General features: G+C 44.7%; 1 protein-coding gene across 4 annotated transcripts in view; it reads left to right on the top strand.

Annotated features, from left to right (window-relative positions):
- The first annotated feature begins 480 nt into the window (after positions 1-480).
- The window catches only part of HACD2 (3-hydroxyacyl-CoA dehydratase 2), a 61,360-nt gene continuing 43,638 nt past the window's right edge, over positions 481-18,202 (top strand). For all 4 annotated transcript variants that reach the window (XR_003095677.1, XM_025212140.1, XM_025212139.1 and 1 more), the window contains exons 1-3: positions 481-506; positions 14,128-14,245; positions 14,707-14,725. Coding sequence is in view for 3 of the 4 variants with exons in the window: in XM_025212140.1 (XP_025067925.1) it covers positions 496-506; positions 14,128-14,245; positions 14,707-14,725 (148 nt within the window). In the remaining variant the exon portion in view is untranslated. The remainder of the gene's footprint in view (positions 507-14,127; positions 14,246-14,706; positions 14,726-18,202) is intronic.

Raw genomic sequence — 18,202 nt, 5'->3', positions numbered from 1 at the left:
CGGTTTCGTCTTTGCAATGTCCAGCTGCACACAGGCGGGCGCCCGGCGGGAGCGGCCCAGGACCGGGGGCGGCCGCGACACTTGGACCACGCACGGCTGCTATTTTCAGGGGTGACGGAAAGGGCCATAAGCTGGCCCAGCGTCTGAGGCGCTTATGGTCTCCAGCCTGCTCTGGGAAGACTTCGTGGTCCCACGCGGGGAGGGAGCAGCTGAGGGACCCACTTGTCCCCCTCAGGGCCAGGGCGGAGGGAGGCCATTGCCTTCCCTGCAGGGCCTCAGGGAGGAACTAAGGGCAGCCGTGCCCACTTCCAAGATGGCGGCGGCCACTTCAGGAAGTAGGGGCGGCCGGGGAGGGAGGAACTAAGGGCAGCTCTGCCCGCTTCCAAGATGGCGGCGGGCGCTTCAGGGCGCGCTGGGCGGGGGGCGGAGCCGTGCAGGGGTCCCGCCCCAGGCCCGGGGGAGGCAACATGGCGGCTCGTCATCTACAACGTGGTGATGACGGCGGGGGAAGAGTGTGAGCGCGTGTGCGTGCGAGAGTGCGAGTGTGCGTGCACGTGTGTGTAAAAGTGTGTCTGAGCATGTGTGCAGGGGTATGTGTGTGCATGTATCAGTGTGTGTGTAAGCGTGAGCATGTGTGTGTAAGAGTGGGGGTGTGTGGAAGGGTGTGAGTGCGTGCATGTGTATGTATCAGAGTGTGCATGCATGTGCGTATATGTGCGTGCGCACGTGTGTAAGAGTCAGCATGGTGTGGGTGCGTGTGTGTGTGTGAGTGTGTAGGTGTGCGTGCGTGTAAGGGAGTGCATGTGTCAGCGCATGTGTGTGCACATGTGCTTGTGCATGTGTAAGAGCTTGTGTGTGTGTGTGTGTGTGCACGTCTCCCCCCTGCCCCTTTCTTTCCCTGCTGGGCTCTTGTCCCCGTGCTTGAGGCCCTGGACGTCGGCGGGGCCGGCGCCGGGACCGGGACCCGGCTGCGCGCGCCATGGAGGAGGAGGAGGAGGAGGGCTCCTGGGTTTGCAGGGCGGCGCTGAGCCGGGAGCAGTCGTGTAAAAGTGACCAGCCTGGGGAGAGGTTGGCACGGCGAGGTGCGCATCCCCCGTCCCCAACTGGGATTTGAAGCGTGTTCAAAAATAGTCGGTCCCGTTGTGAGCTTTGCGAGGGAAGAATTGCTCCAATCATCAAAAAAAAAATCCCCAAACCAATAGTAAAAGCTGCAAGTCGGGTGCCTTAAATCTGTCGCGTCTGCCGAGGTTATGAAAGCGCGGCCGGGGCAGGAGCCCAGAGTCGCGGTTCTGCAGTAAATCCCTAGCAGGACGCTGTTTAAAATGCACGAAGCCTGGTGAGTGCAGGGTGTCTTCATCGGGGCGTCTTAATAATTAATTTGGAAAAATGTGAAGCTAAACAGCTGAGAGGGGCTGGCGAGACGTGGATGTAGAAGCAGCTCCCCTTTGGGTGAAGGGAGATGGGGCTGTGCTGGGCACGTGCTGCTCTGGGCGTCCTTTGATCCCCTGCGAAGTGGAAGCTAAGCAGGCGTGGCGGCTCGTGGTGTATATTGATACCTTTTCCTCCGCAGTATATTGCTAACTCTGGAGTAAGGGGATCTGTCTGGGGGATTTGGGATCAAGATGACATGTTTAAATTCCTACTGGAGCTTATTCCATATTAATTTTCTCACGTAGATGAGCCTTTAGCGCACAAGTTGAATGCAGCAAAGACTGTCTTAATCTTTTTATGCTGAGCCCAGCAAAACTGGGTCTTGGATTCATGACGGGGCTTCTTGGCTGTTGGTGCAGTACAAATGTGGGACGGCATCAAGCCAGGACACCTTGAGGGAGATTTTAAAGAGTCTTGCTGAAACATTCATAGAATAAAAATCTTCACTCGCGAGTGGGGCAGGAAGAGAGAGAAACCGGAACCTCAGTCCTGACTCGGGCTCTTTGCTTCCAGGCAGACACATGCGACTAGTCTCGCTCTCCTGGAGAAAAATGTCTTCATTTGGGATTAGCAGATAACACACCGTAGAAGATCTGATTATACCACGAGATCTGTGTATACTATGAGAGTGCCGGGTGGATCGATTAATTATTAAAATGGCCTTGGTTGTTCTTATTAGCAGCAGAGGTGGCATGAGATTTCAACCTGCGCTGTAGTTTTATTTTTCCTTACACACCTATGTGCTTTAAGAGGGTCCGACCCATTTCAGGTGCGGGTAGCTCGGTGTACGCCTGCTGTGACAGCTGCAGGGGATGTGCTTTTGAAATAGTGGACTTGCAAGCTGATTACACAATGGATATTGCTGTTCAATATTTAAATGTAGGAGCAATAACTAACCCTCAGGATTAGAAGACAAGGACTCCTTGCTCTTTCAGTTATGATGTTCCTGCACGACTAGCAAAGTTAACCTCTCTGAGCTTCACTCATCCTCTATTTTATAAATGAAAAAATGCTTTCCTGCCTTGCTTTGCCTATTGTGAGATTGAAGTCATTTAAACTTGTAATTTGCGTTGAAAATCTCTGGTGAAAGGTGCAGTAGAACTGCAAACGATGAAAAATGCTGGGAAGTTATACGCTTTCAAATTTCATTCCTTAAAAAAGTGTGTTATGATGTCTGTGGGGAAATGGCCAAAGGATCTGGATGGTTCCTCGCTGGTTTTAAATTCTTTATCCAGTCACTTTCTAATTTTGGCCAAATGCCCCAAGAAATGCCTCTCTTTAGATGGGATGTGGCATGAAAAATCTCAGAAAGGCTCTCATCCTATGGGAGTCTATGGAGAAGGATGGTCAAGTAATTAGGACTTTAGCTGAAACTCAGGGAAACCTGGGTTGAAATCTCTTCTTTTCCATCAACTTCCTGCGTGACCTTTGGCCGACCCACTTAAACCGTCTGCATCAGGATTCCTGATCTGAAAGAAGAAAGGAAAAAAGGAGATGCTTTCTAACCTTCCCCGGGAGTCAGTACTTATTAGAATAGCAATATTAAGGCTTGAGACACGCGCAGGTAATATGCTCAGGGGGGGCATGTAAGTACCAAAGGGACTTTTTATTTTGATGGAGAGTTAAATTTTAAATTCAAAATGGAGCACTGCTCTCCTTACGTACGCATTACAAGAACATGCTTTAAATCCTTAGTTGCCTTAACTGCCAGTAAGAACTTGTTTTACAATGGGGCAAGTGTCGATAAAAAAAAAAATAAAGTTTTCACTTGTGTTTGCTTTTTGTGTTTTCTTGTTTTAGGGAAAATAAGTAGTCAGATTTGTGTGTGGGAAGGATAAACATAGTTCCTAATTGTGTTTTCAAGAACTCCTACATTAAACAGGGTTTGCAAGTATTTGAATATGTTACACTTTTGCGAGGAAAATAATCTTTGTCATTTGAGATTTGTAAATTCACATCTACCTAAATTTTGGCTCCAAGGTGGTCTGGGGGTGTCTTTCAACAAACAAGCTAATCCCACAGATAAGAGAAGAAGTGAAAATTGTGGTGTATAAAAAACAATCTCCTGGAAATGGTGCTAGAATTGGAACAGAAAATGACTGATGAGGGTGGGTAGACACTGAATGTTGGCTTCATTAAAGCTATTCAAAAATTATCATATTGCTCTCATTTTTAGTGAAGTGTCAAGATTGCGGTTTGTTTAACAGCCACTCAAGATGGTTGTCTAGTGTGAAGTTTTAATTAGTGAAAAGACTTGGGGATTTGTTTTTAGATTTAATTTTAAAGTGTTAACTTGCTAACAGTATATCCTGTTAATACAGACGAAATACCATTCAGGGTTGTGGGCTCCTGGGTCCAGCTCCCCAGTGACTGGTTGCTAAGAATCAAAGTACACTTCTGTGTTATCAGCTGGGAACAACCGGCTTGTGTACTGACTTCCTCCCACACACCTTCACCGTATTTACTGAGATTCTCCCAGGGGGGTTTCTGCAGTGAATTCAGCCTGATGGGCATGGCTTTATTTAGTAAGAAAAGCGAGGTGGAACAGTGCAAGACTCTTGTTCTGGGCATTGTATCAGCATGGACTCACTCCATGCATATATCACTTTAAGCAGCAAGTAGTTCCACTCAAGTCCATAGGGACAATTCCTGCTCTTAAAGTGAAGCGTTCATATAACTGTTGGCAGGATTGGGACCGTAGTTTGTTGCCTTATTTCCACAGGTGTTTGAGAGGATCATCAATGCCTATGGTTTAGCTTCTGTGTATTAAACATTTCATCTTGAAACATCTACAGACATGGCAGGAGTCTGTGACCTAGTATCAGTTTGAATAGTCCCTGCTCACAGCCCTGTTCTAGCTAGACTTTAAAAAATGAATGGTTTATATTAATACTGTGCAATCTTTAGACCCTTTTTATGTAAAACTTTGCAAGACATGTAGAGAGAGAGAGATGCATTTATTTATGCTTCTTTTTAAAAGATTGCTGTTTCCATTTACTTTTACATCATAATATACATTTTTGACACTCTTTAGAAAATATTGTCCATTTTTTTCCAAACCATGGAGAATTTGCAGAAGCATACAACTACAAAACACCAGAAATGTATAGTCGTGTTCCCACTACTAGGTTAATTTGGCTGCATTGTATTCTTGCTGAGGCTCGTCAGTGGAGTCTTAAATATGTAGTTGATCTGATCTTGTTGCAGTGCAATAAAGAGCCCTAGAAAATTTGTAATAGGTCCACAGAGAACGGTGTTGAGTCAGATCTGGAATACTTAATGGATTTGGTTGACTGTCCGTTTCCAGAGTAGCTTATGAGCGTGGAAGGTTTGTACATGTGTCAGGTGGCTGTCCCGAACAGGGGATAAAAGTGAACAAGTTAAAGGGATAGAAAAGCTTGGGTGGGTTGTGGAAGAAGATCTGGGGGCTGGACTAAACTTACAGGGAGTGATTCATGGGGGAGGCAACCTAGTGCCAGATGATGTGGAAAAGACTGAAATACTCAATGCCTTTTTTACATCAAGTCTTCACAGGTATGATCAGCTCTCAGGCTACTGCACCTGGCAGCACAGTTTTGGGAAGAGGTGAGCAGCCAGCAGTGGTGAAAGAGTGAGTCAGGCTTTTGATACGGTCTCCTACAACATTCCAGCAAGCAAGTTAAGGAAGTCCAGTTTGTATGAATGGACTGTAAGGTGGATAGAAAACTGTCTGGATTATCAAGCTTAAAGGGTAGTAATCAATGGCTCAATGTTGAGTTGGCAGCCAATATCAAGTGCAGTGCCCCAGGGGTTGGTCCTGGCCTGGTTTCATTCAGTGTCTGCACCAGTGACCTAGGAGATGGGATGGAGCGCACCCTCAGCAAGTTTGCAGATGACACCCAGCCGGGGGGGAGTAGCAGATAAGCTCTGAAGAGTAGGGCTAGGATTCAGAGAGACCTAGACAAATTGAAGGACTGGACCAAAAGAAATCTCATGAGGTTCAGTAAAGACAAATGCAAAGTCCTGCATTTGGATGGGTAGATTAATCCCATGCACCAGTATAGACTGGGGATTGACTGGCTAAGCGTCAGCTCTGCAGAAAAGGACCTGGGGGTCACAGTGGACAGTAAGCTGAGTGTGAGCCAAGTGTGCCCTTGTTGCGAAGGGGGCTAACGGCATCCCGGGCTGCGTTGGTAGGAGCATTGCCGGCAGATTGAGGGCAGTGATTCTTCCCCTCGATTCAGCACTGGGCAGGTCACATCTGGAGTCCTGTGTCCAGTTTTGGGCCCCCCACTACAGAAAGGATGCGGACAAATTGGAGAGAGTCTGGCAGAGGCCAACAAAAAGTTAGAGGGCTGGGGAACATGATTTATGAGGAGAGGCTGAGGGAACTGGGTTTATTTAGTCTGGAGAAGAGGAGACTGAGAGGGGATTTAATAGCAGCCTTCAGCTCCCTGCAGGGGGTTGCAAAGAGGATGGAGCTGGACTGGTCTCAATGGGGGCAGATAACACAACAAGGAGCAATGGACTCAAGTTGCAGCAAGGGAGGTTTAGGTTAGATGTAAGGAAAAACTTTCTGATGAGGGTAGTAAAGCAGTTATGCAGAGAGGTGGTGGAATCTCCATCCTTGGCGGTTTTGAAGACCTGGCTAGACAGAGCCTTGGCTGGGATGATACAGTTGGGGATGGTTGTGTTTGGAACAGGGGATTGGACTAGAAGACCACCTGAGGTCCCTTCCAACCCATATTTTCTATGATACTATGATGAAAGAGAGAATACTTGAAGTCAATACAGAAGAGAAGAGAAACTTCTCAAAAAAGGTTAACTCTATAAAATGGCTAGAGTTGCATTTTGTTATTAATGCCTTCCCAGCCTTGATTGTCTTTATCTGATCTGCTGTGTTCACTGATAACTTGACTTAAGAAAAATATAGTGCCATGCCTGCTAAAATCAAATTGTTAATGTTAATTATGTTCAAACTTCAGAAGCACAAGGTTTGCTCTGTTTACTAGCCCACTTTAAAGTAAAAAAGCTGTCAGTTAGACAAAGGAAGTGAATATAAAATCTCAAATTTCAGTCTGAAACAAGTATTTCATATTTATATAATTTAAAAAATCGGTTTGGTTCAGAAGAAGCAAAGGGAGCTTTATCCCACAGAGTTTTGAGTATTTTAAATGAATGGAAAAACAGTTTTGGGAGGAATGGCCACTTCAGCTTTAACTGTTTTTTTTTCAACATAATTCTGCATCTTGATAAGATAGGATCTTTTGTTGCTTAGTTCAGAGGTGGCCAGCCTGTGGTAGATGTGCCACAAGTGGCACAGGTATCCTACATGTGTGGCACATTGCAGATTTTGGAGGAGACCGGCAACACAGCAGCAGATCGGGCAGAGAGCAGCACAGAGCTCAAGGTGAGCAACAGATCAGGCGAAGGAAGAAATTCAGAGTGGCACTCACATGATGTTTGTTCTTCAGCTGAAGTTTTAATGCATTCAGGCTCTGTGAAGACTAATTGGTACCTGAAAATAGAGGTGTCACTTGAGGTGAGAAAAAAGCAGCAGGAACTGATGAAAAAAGAGAGATCTTGTTTGTAAATTGAAGTCCCTACTTAAGCCTCCCCCACCTTCCTCATGCTGCCCTAGATCAAGCTTGGTGAAGGAAGAGTCAGAGAAAATATCAAACTCTTTCTAAATTTAAAAATAGCTGATTCTTAGGAGGGGTTTTGTCTTTAAAGAACAGATCTTGAGAATTAGAAATTTATGGGATAAACTGGAAGTGGGGCATGGACTCGATCATTGGTTGCAACCAACAAGAGCTCAGCAACCACCGAAGGCTGCAGCCATTTGACACGGCTCTTGCTATATAGTTTGAGAAACTGCAGAGCAAGAGGATGTCCACGAACTGGATTGTGTTGAGTATGGTCTCGACAATGGTCTTATCCCATTACCTGGACAGGCTTTTATAACCCTTACGTCCCCCAGTTTGTTAATCGCTTCTGATCTTTTGATCTCTTCAACTTACTTTTGCCTCTCTCAGTAGTGCGCCCTCCCCCCATCCTTTCCTCTCACTTTCCCTGTCTCTGTATTTAAGTTACTTTAATTCCTTTCTGTTTAGTACCTTTGCTCTCTGCAAGTTTATTCATAGCATCTGACAAAGTAGGCTATCCCCTGCAAAACCTTATGTCTTTCTGAACAAGTCACCCTGAAGGTAGAAGGCAGCAGAGGATGGCACCTTAGAGACTCTAAAGGCGCAGACAGAAGTGACAATTTTCACCCAATCTGGCCCCTGAAAGCTCTCTACAGCCATGATCACATGTAAGTGCGTGGCTGCAGAGTGCTTTCAAAGGGCCAGATGCTGCGACAATTTGAACCCTCATTACATGAGGGTTCAGATGAAGATGCTTCAAAATGGAGCATCTTTAGTAACTTGTGTCTGCCCGTGCTGGGAACAGGGCTCAGTTTATGCAACTCAGCCCCGCTCCCGGCGCTGTCTTCAGAATGGGAGTGGGGGGAAGAAAGCCGAGGGAGTTTGGTCTGGGGCTTTTGTCAGTTGGAGGGTGGGGCCCTCCCCCAGGTGTGTGGGGGGATTGAAGCCTCCCCCAGGTGTGGGGGGGCTCCAGTCCACCTGCCCCACCTTCCAGCACCATCTGGGCACCCCCCCAGAATGAGCTCCCTCTACTCCCTTTCCCCGCTCCTATTCTGAAAACATTTTCAAGGCTGGGAGTGAGCAGGGATGTTGCTAAGGGAGAGCAGCTGCAGGCTTGCAGTCGCTCGAAACAGCAGCTCGATTCCCCAACTCCTGGGACCCAACAACGAATGTCTGTTGGTTCCAGGGGATCGTTGTAACTCCTGGTGCTTCCTGTGAAGCACCATGAAGTACAACAGAGAGCTGCTCTTCTGTCTGCAACTTAAGGTAGCTAACTACCTCTCTTTGCGCTGTACTATGAGCTAGTAGCCTTAATTCATTTCTCTGAGAGTGTGTGTCCAAATCAACAACAGCGGCCTTGCTACTTGGCTAACACTTGCTGATGGCTTTGTGAATGTACATGAATCCAGACCTTAACATGGGAGGTTCTTCAAGTTAGCGTTGAGCAGAGGTCCGGGTTTTCTGTTTGCTGTGGGAAAAGGTGGATTTTCTCTTTTTAACAGAGAAAAAAGGGGAAACTGCAGGTTTCTCCTTGCAGGCTGGCAGAGTTCCAGCCTGCAAGGGGCTGCTTGGGGCTAGGGGCAATAGGATGCAGGGGCGCCACGTGCAAGTGTGCACACACACACGTGTGCGCGGCAGCCAAGCAGCAGTGGAGAACAGCTCCTGCAGCTCCCTTCAGGTAAGTTTATGGGAGTGGGGGGCACAGGTGACGTGTGGGGGGGAGGAGGGGCAAGGGAGGAGCACAGGACATGCAGGGAGGCACAGGCCACACATTGGGGAGGGGGCATGTGTCCATTCCCCCCCTCCCACTCCCCCGCAGATTTCTGCTCCCACAGTGAGGCGCTGGGCCAGACCAGCTCCAGGCAGGAGATGCCTCTGTGGCCCAGGAGATGGGACCCTGGGCTGGAGGGAGCACTGCACTGCCCTGGCTGCCAAAGTGGGGCACCCCCTCACAGCCCACACCCCGCCTTCCCCACACCCCCACCCCCTTCCTCACTCATGGGGGGCTGGAGGGGAGTGAGCGGCACTGGCACGGGCAGGCTCGAGGCACTGCAATATCAGGGCTGCTCAGCGCCACAACGCGGTGCGGAGGTTGGACCCGTGTCTGGTGAGCAAAGCGGGCACGGGGAGCTCTGATTTTCCACAATATTAAAAAACAAAATCAAACACCAAAATATATAGGTATTTAGAATTTATTTTATGATGACGATTGAGGCACTGGTAGGCTGAAAGCTACAATTGCTTTAAAACTGTAAACATATCAATAAAATATTGTGTTAAACTGATACCTCTCTATCTCTAAAGATATAGATATATAAACATGTATAGGTATATAGATGTGTGTTTGTGTGTGCGTATATAGTGTTTCATTTTAATCGTAGAAAAATGCATATTTTGGGTTTTTAATAAAATTTGGGCTTTTTCATTTAAATCAGAGAATTTGTGATTTTTAAACAGAGAAAACCAGGATCCATGGTGTTTAGGCACAGTGTCAAAGCTTACATTATGACTGCTGTAGCTGTACATGTCCCAGGGCCTAACAACATTTGAACTGCATTAACTGTGAGGCTCTTCACTGCCATCCCCTTCATTTGCAACAAACTGGGAATGGAAAAAAGATCAAGGGAGCAGTCGGACAAGAAGCGAGGTCGTAACGTGAAGTGTGGAAGGAAAGAAAGGTGAGGACTGAGGTATTAAGTACTTCAAAGACGAGTAGGCAAAGCTTTAGTTTTAGGCAGGTAAATACTTTCATCAATACTAATGCACTTTTAAAATCCAGTCATTTTATAATTAGAAGGGATGCAGCCTTTGAGATCATTACACTTCACCGAGTAAGAATTGTTTCTAAAATCGGCTGTCCAGAAGAAGAGGGAGGCACGCAGGAGAAGGGGCGTAGCTGCTTTGAAAGTCGCATCTACCTACGAGTGTATTGATGAGTGTGGGAACCGAGTCTAGTGCAGAAGAAACTGGCAGGATGGAGTGATTCAATTATGATTTACGCTAGCAAGCCAAAAGACTGATTTCATTCATTGATTTTTATCAGCTTTCCACGTTTTTTTTGTTTTAAAGAAAGGTGTATTTTTTCGTTCCTCGATATAACAATTAAAACATATTGATTTACAACTAAATAAGTTTTTCCAATAGATTGCGTACATGTGTTGCCTAGGTACACAAACCAGAGATATTTATGTATTTAAAAAATATATAGCTTAAAATATTTGGATGGTTAGAAATCCCACTTTCTAGTATGCTATAAAATGGTGAAATATATATTTCTTATTCACTAGATAATTTTCTTTTTGCTTGTGTTTGTAGCAATCTTTATTGAGATGGTAACTTGTATTTGATTAAATATGCAAAACCACTTTAAATTTATTAAACAAAACTTGAATGGTTTGGATACAGAAACCTTTTTCTATCTAAGTATGGTGCCCATTATACAGCTAGCTCATTTATTAAACACTAATATTAACTGTTATAACGTTAGAAGTATGAACTGTGGTCAGTGAATTAATTAAGCCAATTATTTCGGGTAACCCTGGGAAAAATGTCTAGGTGAAAGTCAGTTTAGCTTAACTAATTATGTCTAGCTATTTCCCTTTAAAATTAAGTGGTCTTTTTTTCTACCTAGGCTGTTTTAAAAGTGTTCTCCCCCCTTTTTATTCCTAGACTGGAAGAGAAGAACAAGCTCTCCTGCTTGGTCAACTCCCAGGTGATTTCTCCACTTTGAACGAACCCGCCCAAACGAAGCAAATATTCTTTCTTCATGTGCCGAAAAGGCTACTGCTGTAAAAGCTGGTGCCGCAGTTCAACACACTCTGGTTCCAGGTGCTTTGCTAGGGACTTCAGCCAGTTCAGCAGCGTGACTTCCTTTAAAACCTCCTCATCAGACCATGTACTGCTGTAATGGTTCACCTCACGCCCTGAAGTCTATCATGGTTGGCATGATCGATGGGGGTTAGTAGGTGTCGTGTCAGAACAGCATCTTCCTTTTTATATAGCACCAGATCCTGTTTTTCTTTGTTTAAAAATCACAAATTCTCTGATTTAAATTAATCCCCCCCCCAATTTTCTTATTAAAAACCCAACATATGCATTTTTCCACGATTAAAATGAAACACCACTATATACACACACACAAACACACATCTATATAGCAGCTAGGCATTTACCTTGGTATTTTGTGCTAATAATATTAGTGAGCAAATGAGGTGGAGTTAGTGCTTGATCCATCCTTTACTGCCTGCATTGAACTTTACTCTTGGACATTTCTTGCTTTAATATTTCGTGAAGTTCTTTCCAAATTACGACAGCATTCACATAGTTGCAATCTTTCTGTAGTTTATCCAAGCTGTGGAAATAGGTTTTGGTGCATTTAGCGTATCTTCTACACTTTTTATTTAGTCCGGTGTTGACTATTCTAGCTGTGATAAGTCCATCAATTTTGTCACGATTTTCTTTTGATCAGCATAGGTCAGTTCTTAATAACTAGCTCAGAGCAGTCAGCCACTGAATTCTGGCATATACCTTGGGGGAGAATTGGCTCGGCACCCTCGGCTCTCTTCAGTTAAACTGAATTAAACGTTACAGAAGTCATGTACAATTTCAACAACGTTTTCCTTTATTCTTGGAGTACTTAAATCTTTGGCTAAAAGATGCATCACGTGAGCGCTGCGCCCATATGTTACAAGTTTCAGGTTTACTTCATTGCTTTCTTCTAAGTTTCTTCTCATCTTTGCAGCATTATCTGTGCCAGGGCTACGCACATGACACTTGTTTTTTATAGCATTTACTGCTTCTACTTTTAAATATTCTGCAGTATGGGCATTTCCTGATGTACCTTTTTTTCTGAGAGAGAAAAAAATTCCCGCCTTCTGTTGTCACAAAAGCACACATTCCTGGATGGTTGTGTACGTTGATCCATCTGTCAAATTAAATAAAATGTTATGTTATTTAAATTATTTGAATAGGCTATATTCAATCTAAAGTTTAGCTTATGCTATATTAAATTCAAATTTCATTTTAAGCTGGTGTATTTTTTAAAAAGGAAAAAATCATTATAATTTAAGTAAAAAATGTAATTTCAATTAAAATGTCTGATGATTTTTTTTTTTATATATACAAGTGATTTTATTTACCCTGCTATAGCTTTAAAGTCTAAAATATAAACAGCAAATTAAATTTTGGAAGACCTTAATTTTTGGGTTGGGTTAGGTTACAGTTCAAAGCAAATCTCCACAGTCAATGATACTAGATACTACTGCAAGAGCAGGTGGGGGGAATCAGTTGTCCCCGGATTTCAGAATTCTTCAGGGCCGGGGGATTTACAGGGAGCTGCAAAATGCACGTTGCTTCATACTGGCTTTACAGTTTTACCATGAGTGAATTTATTAGATGCAAACATAATGAACATCCATTTTAAATTGTTGCAGGAATAAGAGGAAGAAGGCTGCGTTCTTGTCTGTGGGCTGAGGCTGGGACTAGGATAAGGCAAGATTGAGTAACTTTTTGAGCATGTAATACGATTTTATAGATAGCAATTTTGCAGAGATCGTATCTATTTGGGTTTACATACTGGAGGCTTAAGAGACATTGTCTTGCCTTTTTATTCTGTGCCTTATGTACATATCCTATTACAATTTTAAAGCTAAATATTAGCCTTTATACTGTATTTGTAATTTATTTTTTAATCTCCTATAATACCTAGGCCTTCAACACCTATGTAAAGAGTTTTGAAGCCAAGAAGTGTTTGTAACAGCATATTACGGTGTACTCCAGTTACGCATGCCAGATAAGAGTGAACTTCTCTAAATGCATAATAATGCCAGTCCCCATTTGGGCCCTGTTGTTGACATTGTAGTAAACTCTGGACTGTTAAGACTACGGGGGTCTCTACTTAGCAAGTGATCAATACTGGAGTACTTGCAGACCGGAAACTGAGTAGCTCTGCACGTTTTCAAAGTTCGAAGTAGTCATTCTGGGGCTGCTAAAAGTTTAAAAGCAAGGGAAACTAGCTAGTGTCACTGGTGCTGACGCCACACTATTGACAATATCGTGAATATACCAAGCGTTGGTTGTTTAAATTAAGTTCAGATAAGTACATAATGTTCTCTCAGTGTCAGATCTGCACTTGAATGACATTAGACCAGTAGTGCCCAACTTTCCAGCCCCATGGATGCATGTGTAGGACCACAGTATCTATCTCATGGGGCTCTCACAGGTCCAGATTTTTGTCAGCAGAGGAGCTGCAAATAACACTGTTACTGCTTGCCCACCGCCACGTTTCTGGACCCAGAGGGAGCCCTGCGGACTGGATGACACAGCTGCATGGCTTGAAGTTGAGAACCTCTCTAGCAGACCATCGCACGATTTTAAAATGCTATTTTAGTTCAACCTCTGCTATTATTTGACAAATTATTTAGCTACTCCAGACACTACAAATTGAAAGAACCCGTTTTCTTTCTGTAATACCAGTAAGACTATCCTTCACAATGCATATTTTTTAAATGAGCTGATTCAACCCTGTGTATGAGGTCCCTGCTTCTCTCATTCTTTGTACTTGCTGAGAAATGGAGTTAACAACTCAAGCTGTGTAGGGGGGCAAATCCAGTTTGCTGTAGTACCCGAAGAGACTTTTGAACATTAGTGCAGATTTTGCTGTTTATTAATTACCAAGTAATAAAATCTCTCTTAACAGAAGCTGATAATGGGAATTTGTCATCAACCTTAATTATAACAACGTGCGTGATTTCTGATAAGTAATTTATGGTTTAATAGAATATTAAGGAAAAACTTTTGGCCTTGCCCTTATGTTAAGGGTGTGTGTGTGTGTGTGTGTGTAGAAATATGAAGTTCAAAAAGTGTGTAACACTTGAAGGATGGCAGATATTTGTGTGTTGCCTAGTTTGTGGCTGTGGGCCATTGTGCACTATTATATGACTCTTGCTCCCGTCCTTATGAGTTGCTTTGGCTATTTCTATCAGTCAGCGGGTGACTTTGCCTGCCTTCATTCTCAGTGCGCATGTTCAGGTTAATATCCACTTGTCTTCAGTCTCCTCTTCTCTTTTTCCAGGTGGCTTGTTATAGCCGTTGGCTTAGTTCGAGCATATCTGGCTAAAGGTAGCTATCATAATCTGTACTATTCGATAGAAAAGCCCTTGAAATTCTTCCAAACTGGAGCTCTGCTTGAGGTAGGTATAGTGCTTTTTTTTTTTTTTTTTTTTAATGTCACTGATGATTGAATTATTGTTTGATGAAATGAAGTGAGAAGTGTCTGTTGAACATCATCTCATTTTGAATAATAGTTTAACTGTTCATTGTTAATATACTTTTTATTTGTAATGGAATAAATTTATTCCACCAGGTGGAGTAGATACCCTCCTTTAATTGATTGTATTGGGGTTAGAGTAATACAGGAACTTGCTTAAATTTACAAAGAGAGAGAGAGCGTCAGAGTTGAAATCTTGAAATATTTGTCTGGAAAACAAGACGCTAACACTTTAATACTACAACAGCTAGTGCAAACTTTGAAAAAACTACTGTATTGTTTTCCAGTTTGGACACTATTTTGATAAAAGTAAATAAATGTGGTTTAAGGAGATAAAATTTTGAAATATTTCTGACTTGAATTTTTTTTCTTTTTCTTTTTTAGATTCTACATTGTGCTTTTGGTAAGTTGGGAATTTAGGGTTCTTTTTTCATTTCTTACTATTTTTCTATGAAAAATCAAATGAAATAAAACACATAAATTCACAATTTGCATGTTTTTCTTCAATTATATACAAATTTACTAGTTTTAACTTATTTTTCAGTATAATCACAATGTTAAGTGTTAGAATTCTAATTTAATGTCTGATTTTTCAACAAGCAAAACACCATTTTAAAATTTGCTCAAACTGAAAGTAAGTAAACATGATAAAGATCAAATAACTATATCAGGTAATTCATAGATTCATAGAAGTAGGGTCGGAAGGGACCTTGTAGATCATCAGGTCTGACCTCCTGCCCTAGGCAGGAGAGAGAACTGGGATCAAATGACCCCAGCCAGGTAGACGTCAAGCCTCCTCTTAAAGACCCCCAGGGTAGGAGCCAGCACCACTTCCCTTGGAAGCTGGTTCCAGATCCTAGCCACCCTGACTGTGAAGTAGCGCCTTCGGATGTCTAGTCTAAACCTACTCTCTAACAACTTGTGGCTGTTATTCCTTGTTACCTCAGGGGGTGCTCGGGGGAACAAAGTCTCTTCCAAACCCTGCTGGTCCCCCCTAGTGAGTTTATAGACGGCCACCAGGTCCCCTCTCAGCCTTCTCTTGCGAAGGCTGAACAGGTTCAGGTCCCGTAGCTTCTCTTCGAAGGGCCTGCCTTGCTGTCCCCGGATCATGCGGGTGGCCCTCCTCTGGACCCTCTCCATGCTGTCCACATCCCTCCTGAAGTGCAGCGCCCAGAACTGGATGCAGTACTCCAGCTGTGGCCTGACCAGTGTCGCATAGAGGGGGAGGATCACCTCCTTGGCCCTGCTTGAGATACACCTGTGGATGCACGACAAGGTCCGGTTAGCCCTGCCAATGGTGACCTCGCATTGTTGACCCACGTTCATTTGGAGTCAGTAATGACTCCAAGATCTCTTTCTGCCACCGTGCTCTCAAGGAAGGAGTTTCCCAGCTTATAAGTGTGCTGCTGGTTCCTGCTGTCCAAGTGCAGCACCCTGCACTTGTCAGTATTGAAACCCATCCTATTTTTGTTAGCCCACCCCTGTAGCCTGTCCAGGTCCTGCTGTAATCTGTCCTCCCCTACTAGCATGCCCACTGTGGCGGGCCAGCAGGGGGCGCTCCTGCATTGAGCCACTCACCTCACTGCACCCGACCACCTTCCAGGCTCCGAGTGCCTCCCTGGGGATGCCTCACGTCTGGCTGACCCCCCCTCCTGGAGCACACCCACTAGTCTGGGGGTTCCACTGCCACCACCCAGAGCTGGGTTGGATTCTGGCTCTGTGCACCCTGGGAAACACAGGCCTAGTAGCCCTCGAGGGTACTTGATTCACTTCAAGAACTTGGGATGCTTCCCTTAGTCAGAAGCACAAGTAGTGGTCTCCCTTAGTCAGCCAAACCAAGGGGACCCCAAGGCATAATTTAGACCCACTCCCAATAAGTCTCCCACACCAGGTACAAAGGAGAACTTTTTGGTTACATGGGGTAGGGTTGGAATAGGGTACAGGGTAGAGCAATATCAGAGAAATCCCACAGAGCAAACTCCCATGGCTGGGTAGCCTTTGATCACGCATCTGAGTTACTGCGCCAAGTTTCAGATGGTGCAGCTCTTCTCTCTCTCTCTCTCTGAGTCTTCCTCATGGCTGCTGCCCTGTCCTCCTGGGCAGTCCTTAACTTATATAGTTCTTGTGACCTCATTTACCTGGTCCAATGGAGGCCAGCACCTGTTGGCTGTCAGCCAACCAATTTGAAATGCATCACTTGTTGCTGGGCAGACTGGCAGTTCCTAGCTCTCCAGGGAGCAAGTCCCTCACCCAGGTATGTGATACCAGTCACATAGGCAGAGGGAGCAGGTTTCCCCCCTCCCTCAGGAATGTATCCAGCTCAGGTGACCTAAAGAGATAGGGTAAGGTGTGTATCCTCTGCTGGGCCCATCCTAATCAAATTGTCACAGAGTAGTTTTTGGGGAGAAACAGAGGTGGCCTTCTGCCACACCCACCTCACCCCAAATCTTGGTGTTATCAGCGAATTTGAACCAGGCTGCTTTTGACCCCGTCGTCCAAGTCACTAATAAAGAAATTGAACAGTGCGGGCCCAAGGACCGAGCCTTGGGGGACTCGGCTGCCCACTTCCCCCCGGGTCGAAAATGACCCATCCACCACTACCCTCTGAGTATGACCCTTCAGCCAATTTGCAATCCATCTGACTGTGTAGGCATCAATGCCACAGTCACCCAGTTTTTTTAATGAGTCTTGGGTGGTCGGCAGTGTCAAAGGCCTTGCTGAAGTCCAGAAAGACTACATTCACCGCGACACCTGCGTCCAGGTATATATGCTTTGCATTGACAGAAAATGTAAAGCAGGATCCCCGCTTTTTAATTTGTCTGTTATTAATTACCCAGGGATGTATTTAGAATTCACCAAGGCAAGCTACTGTTTATCCTAATATTACTAATAATTGGTAGGGACCTACCACAATCATGATTATGTGATTTTTGCAGAAACCACAACTTTGGGTGGGCTTTGCCAAAAAGCACGGGCTGCATGTTTTTGGTGGGGTGGGGTGGAGCTGCAAGATGATAAAAGGGCAGGAAGCCCTGGAGTCCTGAAACATGAGAGGAGAAGGGAGATGAGGGAGCAAATCAGAGGCTGAGTCCCTGACATAGGCACAGTCTGGAGCCAGCCAGGGAATTGGGAGGGTTTTGGCACCGGCTTTTAAAGTACCCACATGCAGCATGCATGCTGCCACTTGAAGAGGAGCAGGGATGAACGCTAAGAAATCCTTTAAGACTGCCAAATATGTTTCAACACTGGACCATGTAAGACATTATCCTGCAGGGACCTTGCATGCAGATGGAGACAGACTCTGTACAGCCGGCAATGTAACTTTGGGTGTGTCAAGAAAAACCAGCATAGGTAGACACTTAGAGTCTGAGATGCACATGGAGCAGAAGGCTGTTGCAGATGCTGAAGGTCAGAGCAAGAAGCAAGTGACCACGTTCTCCCTCTTTTTAAAAGGACCACAGGAAGCAACTTGGCAAGGTGAGAGGTGGCCTTTTCCTGTGGCGGCAAACATCCTGCTGGAGAAACTTGATCACCTGAAGTTAAGGGACTACCCCTGAATCAAAATGTGCCAAATGCTGGCAGTTTTCCACATGCCAACAAGCTTTGCCACGACTATTTCCCTGTAGTGATTGCTTCATAAGTACAGTCTGCAAAGGCTACCTTTGCAGAGTATGACTCCTCCATTGTAGTTGATGAAGCCACTGATCCTCAAGATAACTACATGCTGCACATTTTATTTGTACCAGGGAGCTGGACAGCCCAGGATCTGCCTGTGTTTCAAACTGGGCCAATCCACCTCACATCTGTCAATTTTTCTACCGTATCTCAAGCCGTCGTGAAGGTAATTGTTAGCTATGGCATAGACTTTAACAAGATCTCG

This window comes from Alligator sinensis, unplaced genomic scaffold, assembly GCF_000455745.1.
Source record: "Alligator sinensis unplaced genomic scaffold, ASM45574v1 scaffold1226_1, whole genome shotgun sequence".
In the NCBI taxonomy this organism is placed as follows: Eukaryota; Metazoa; Chordata; order Crocodylia; family Alligatoridae; genus Alligator; species Alligator sinensis.
This window is presented reverse-complemented; position numbering and strand designations above follow the sequence as displayed.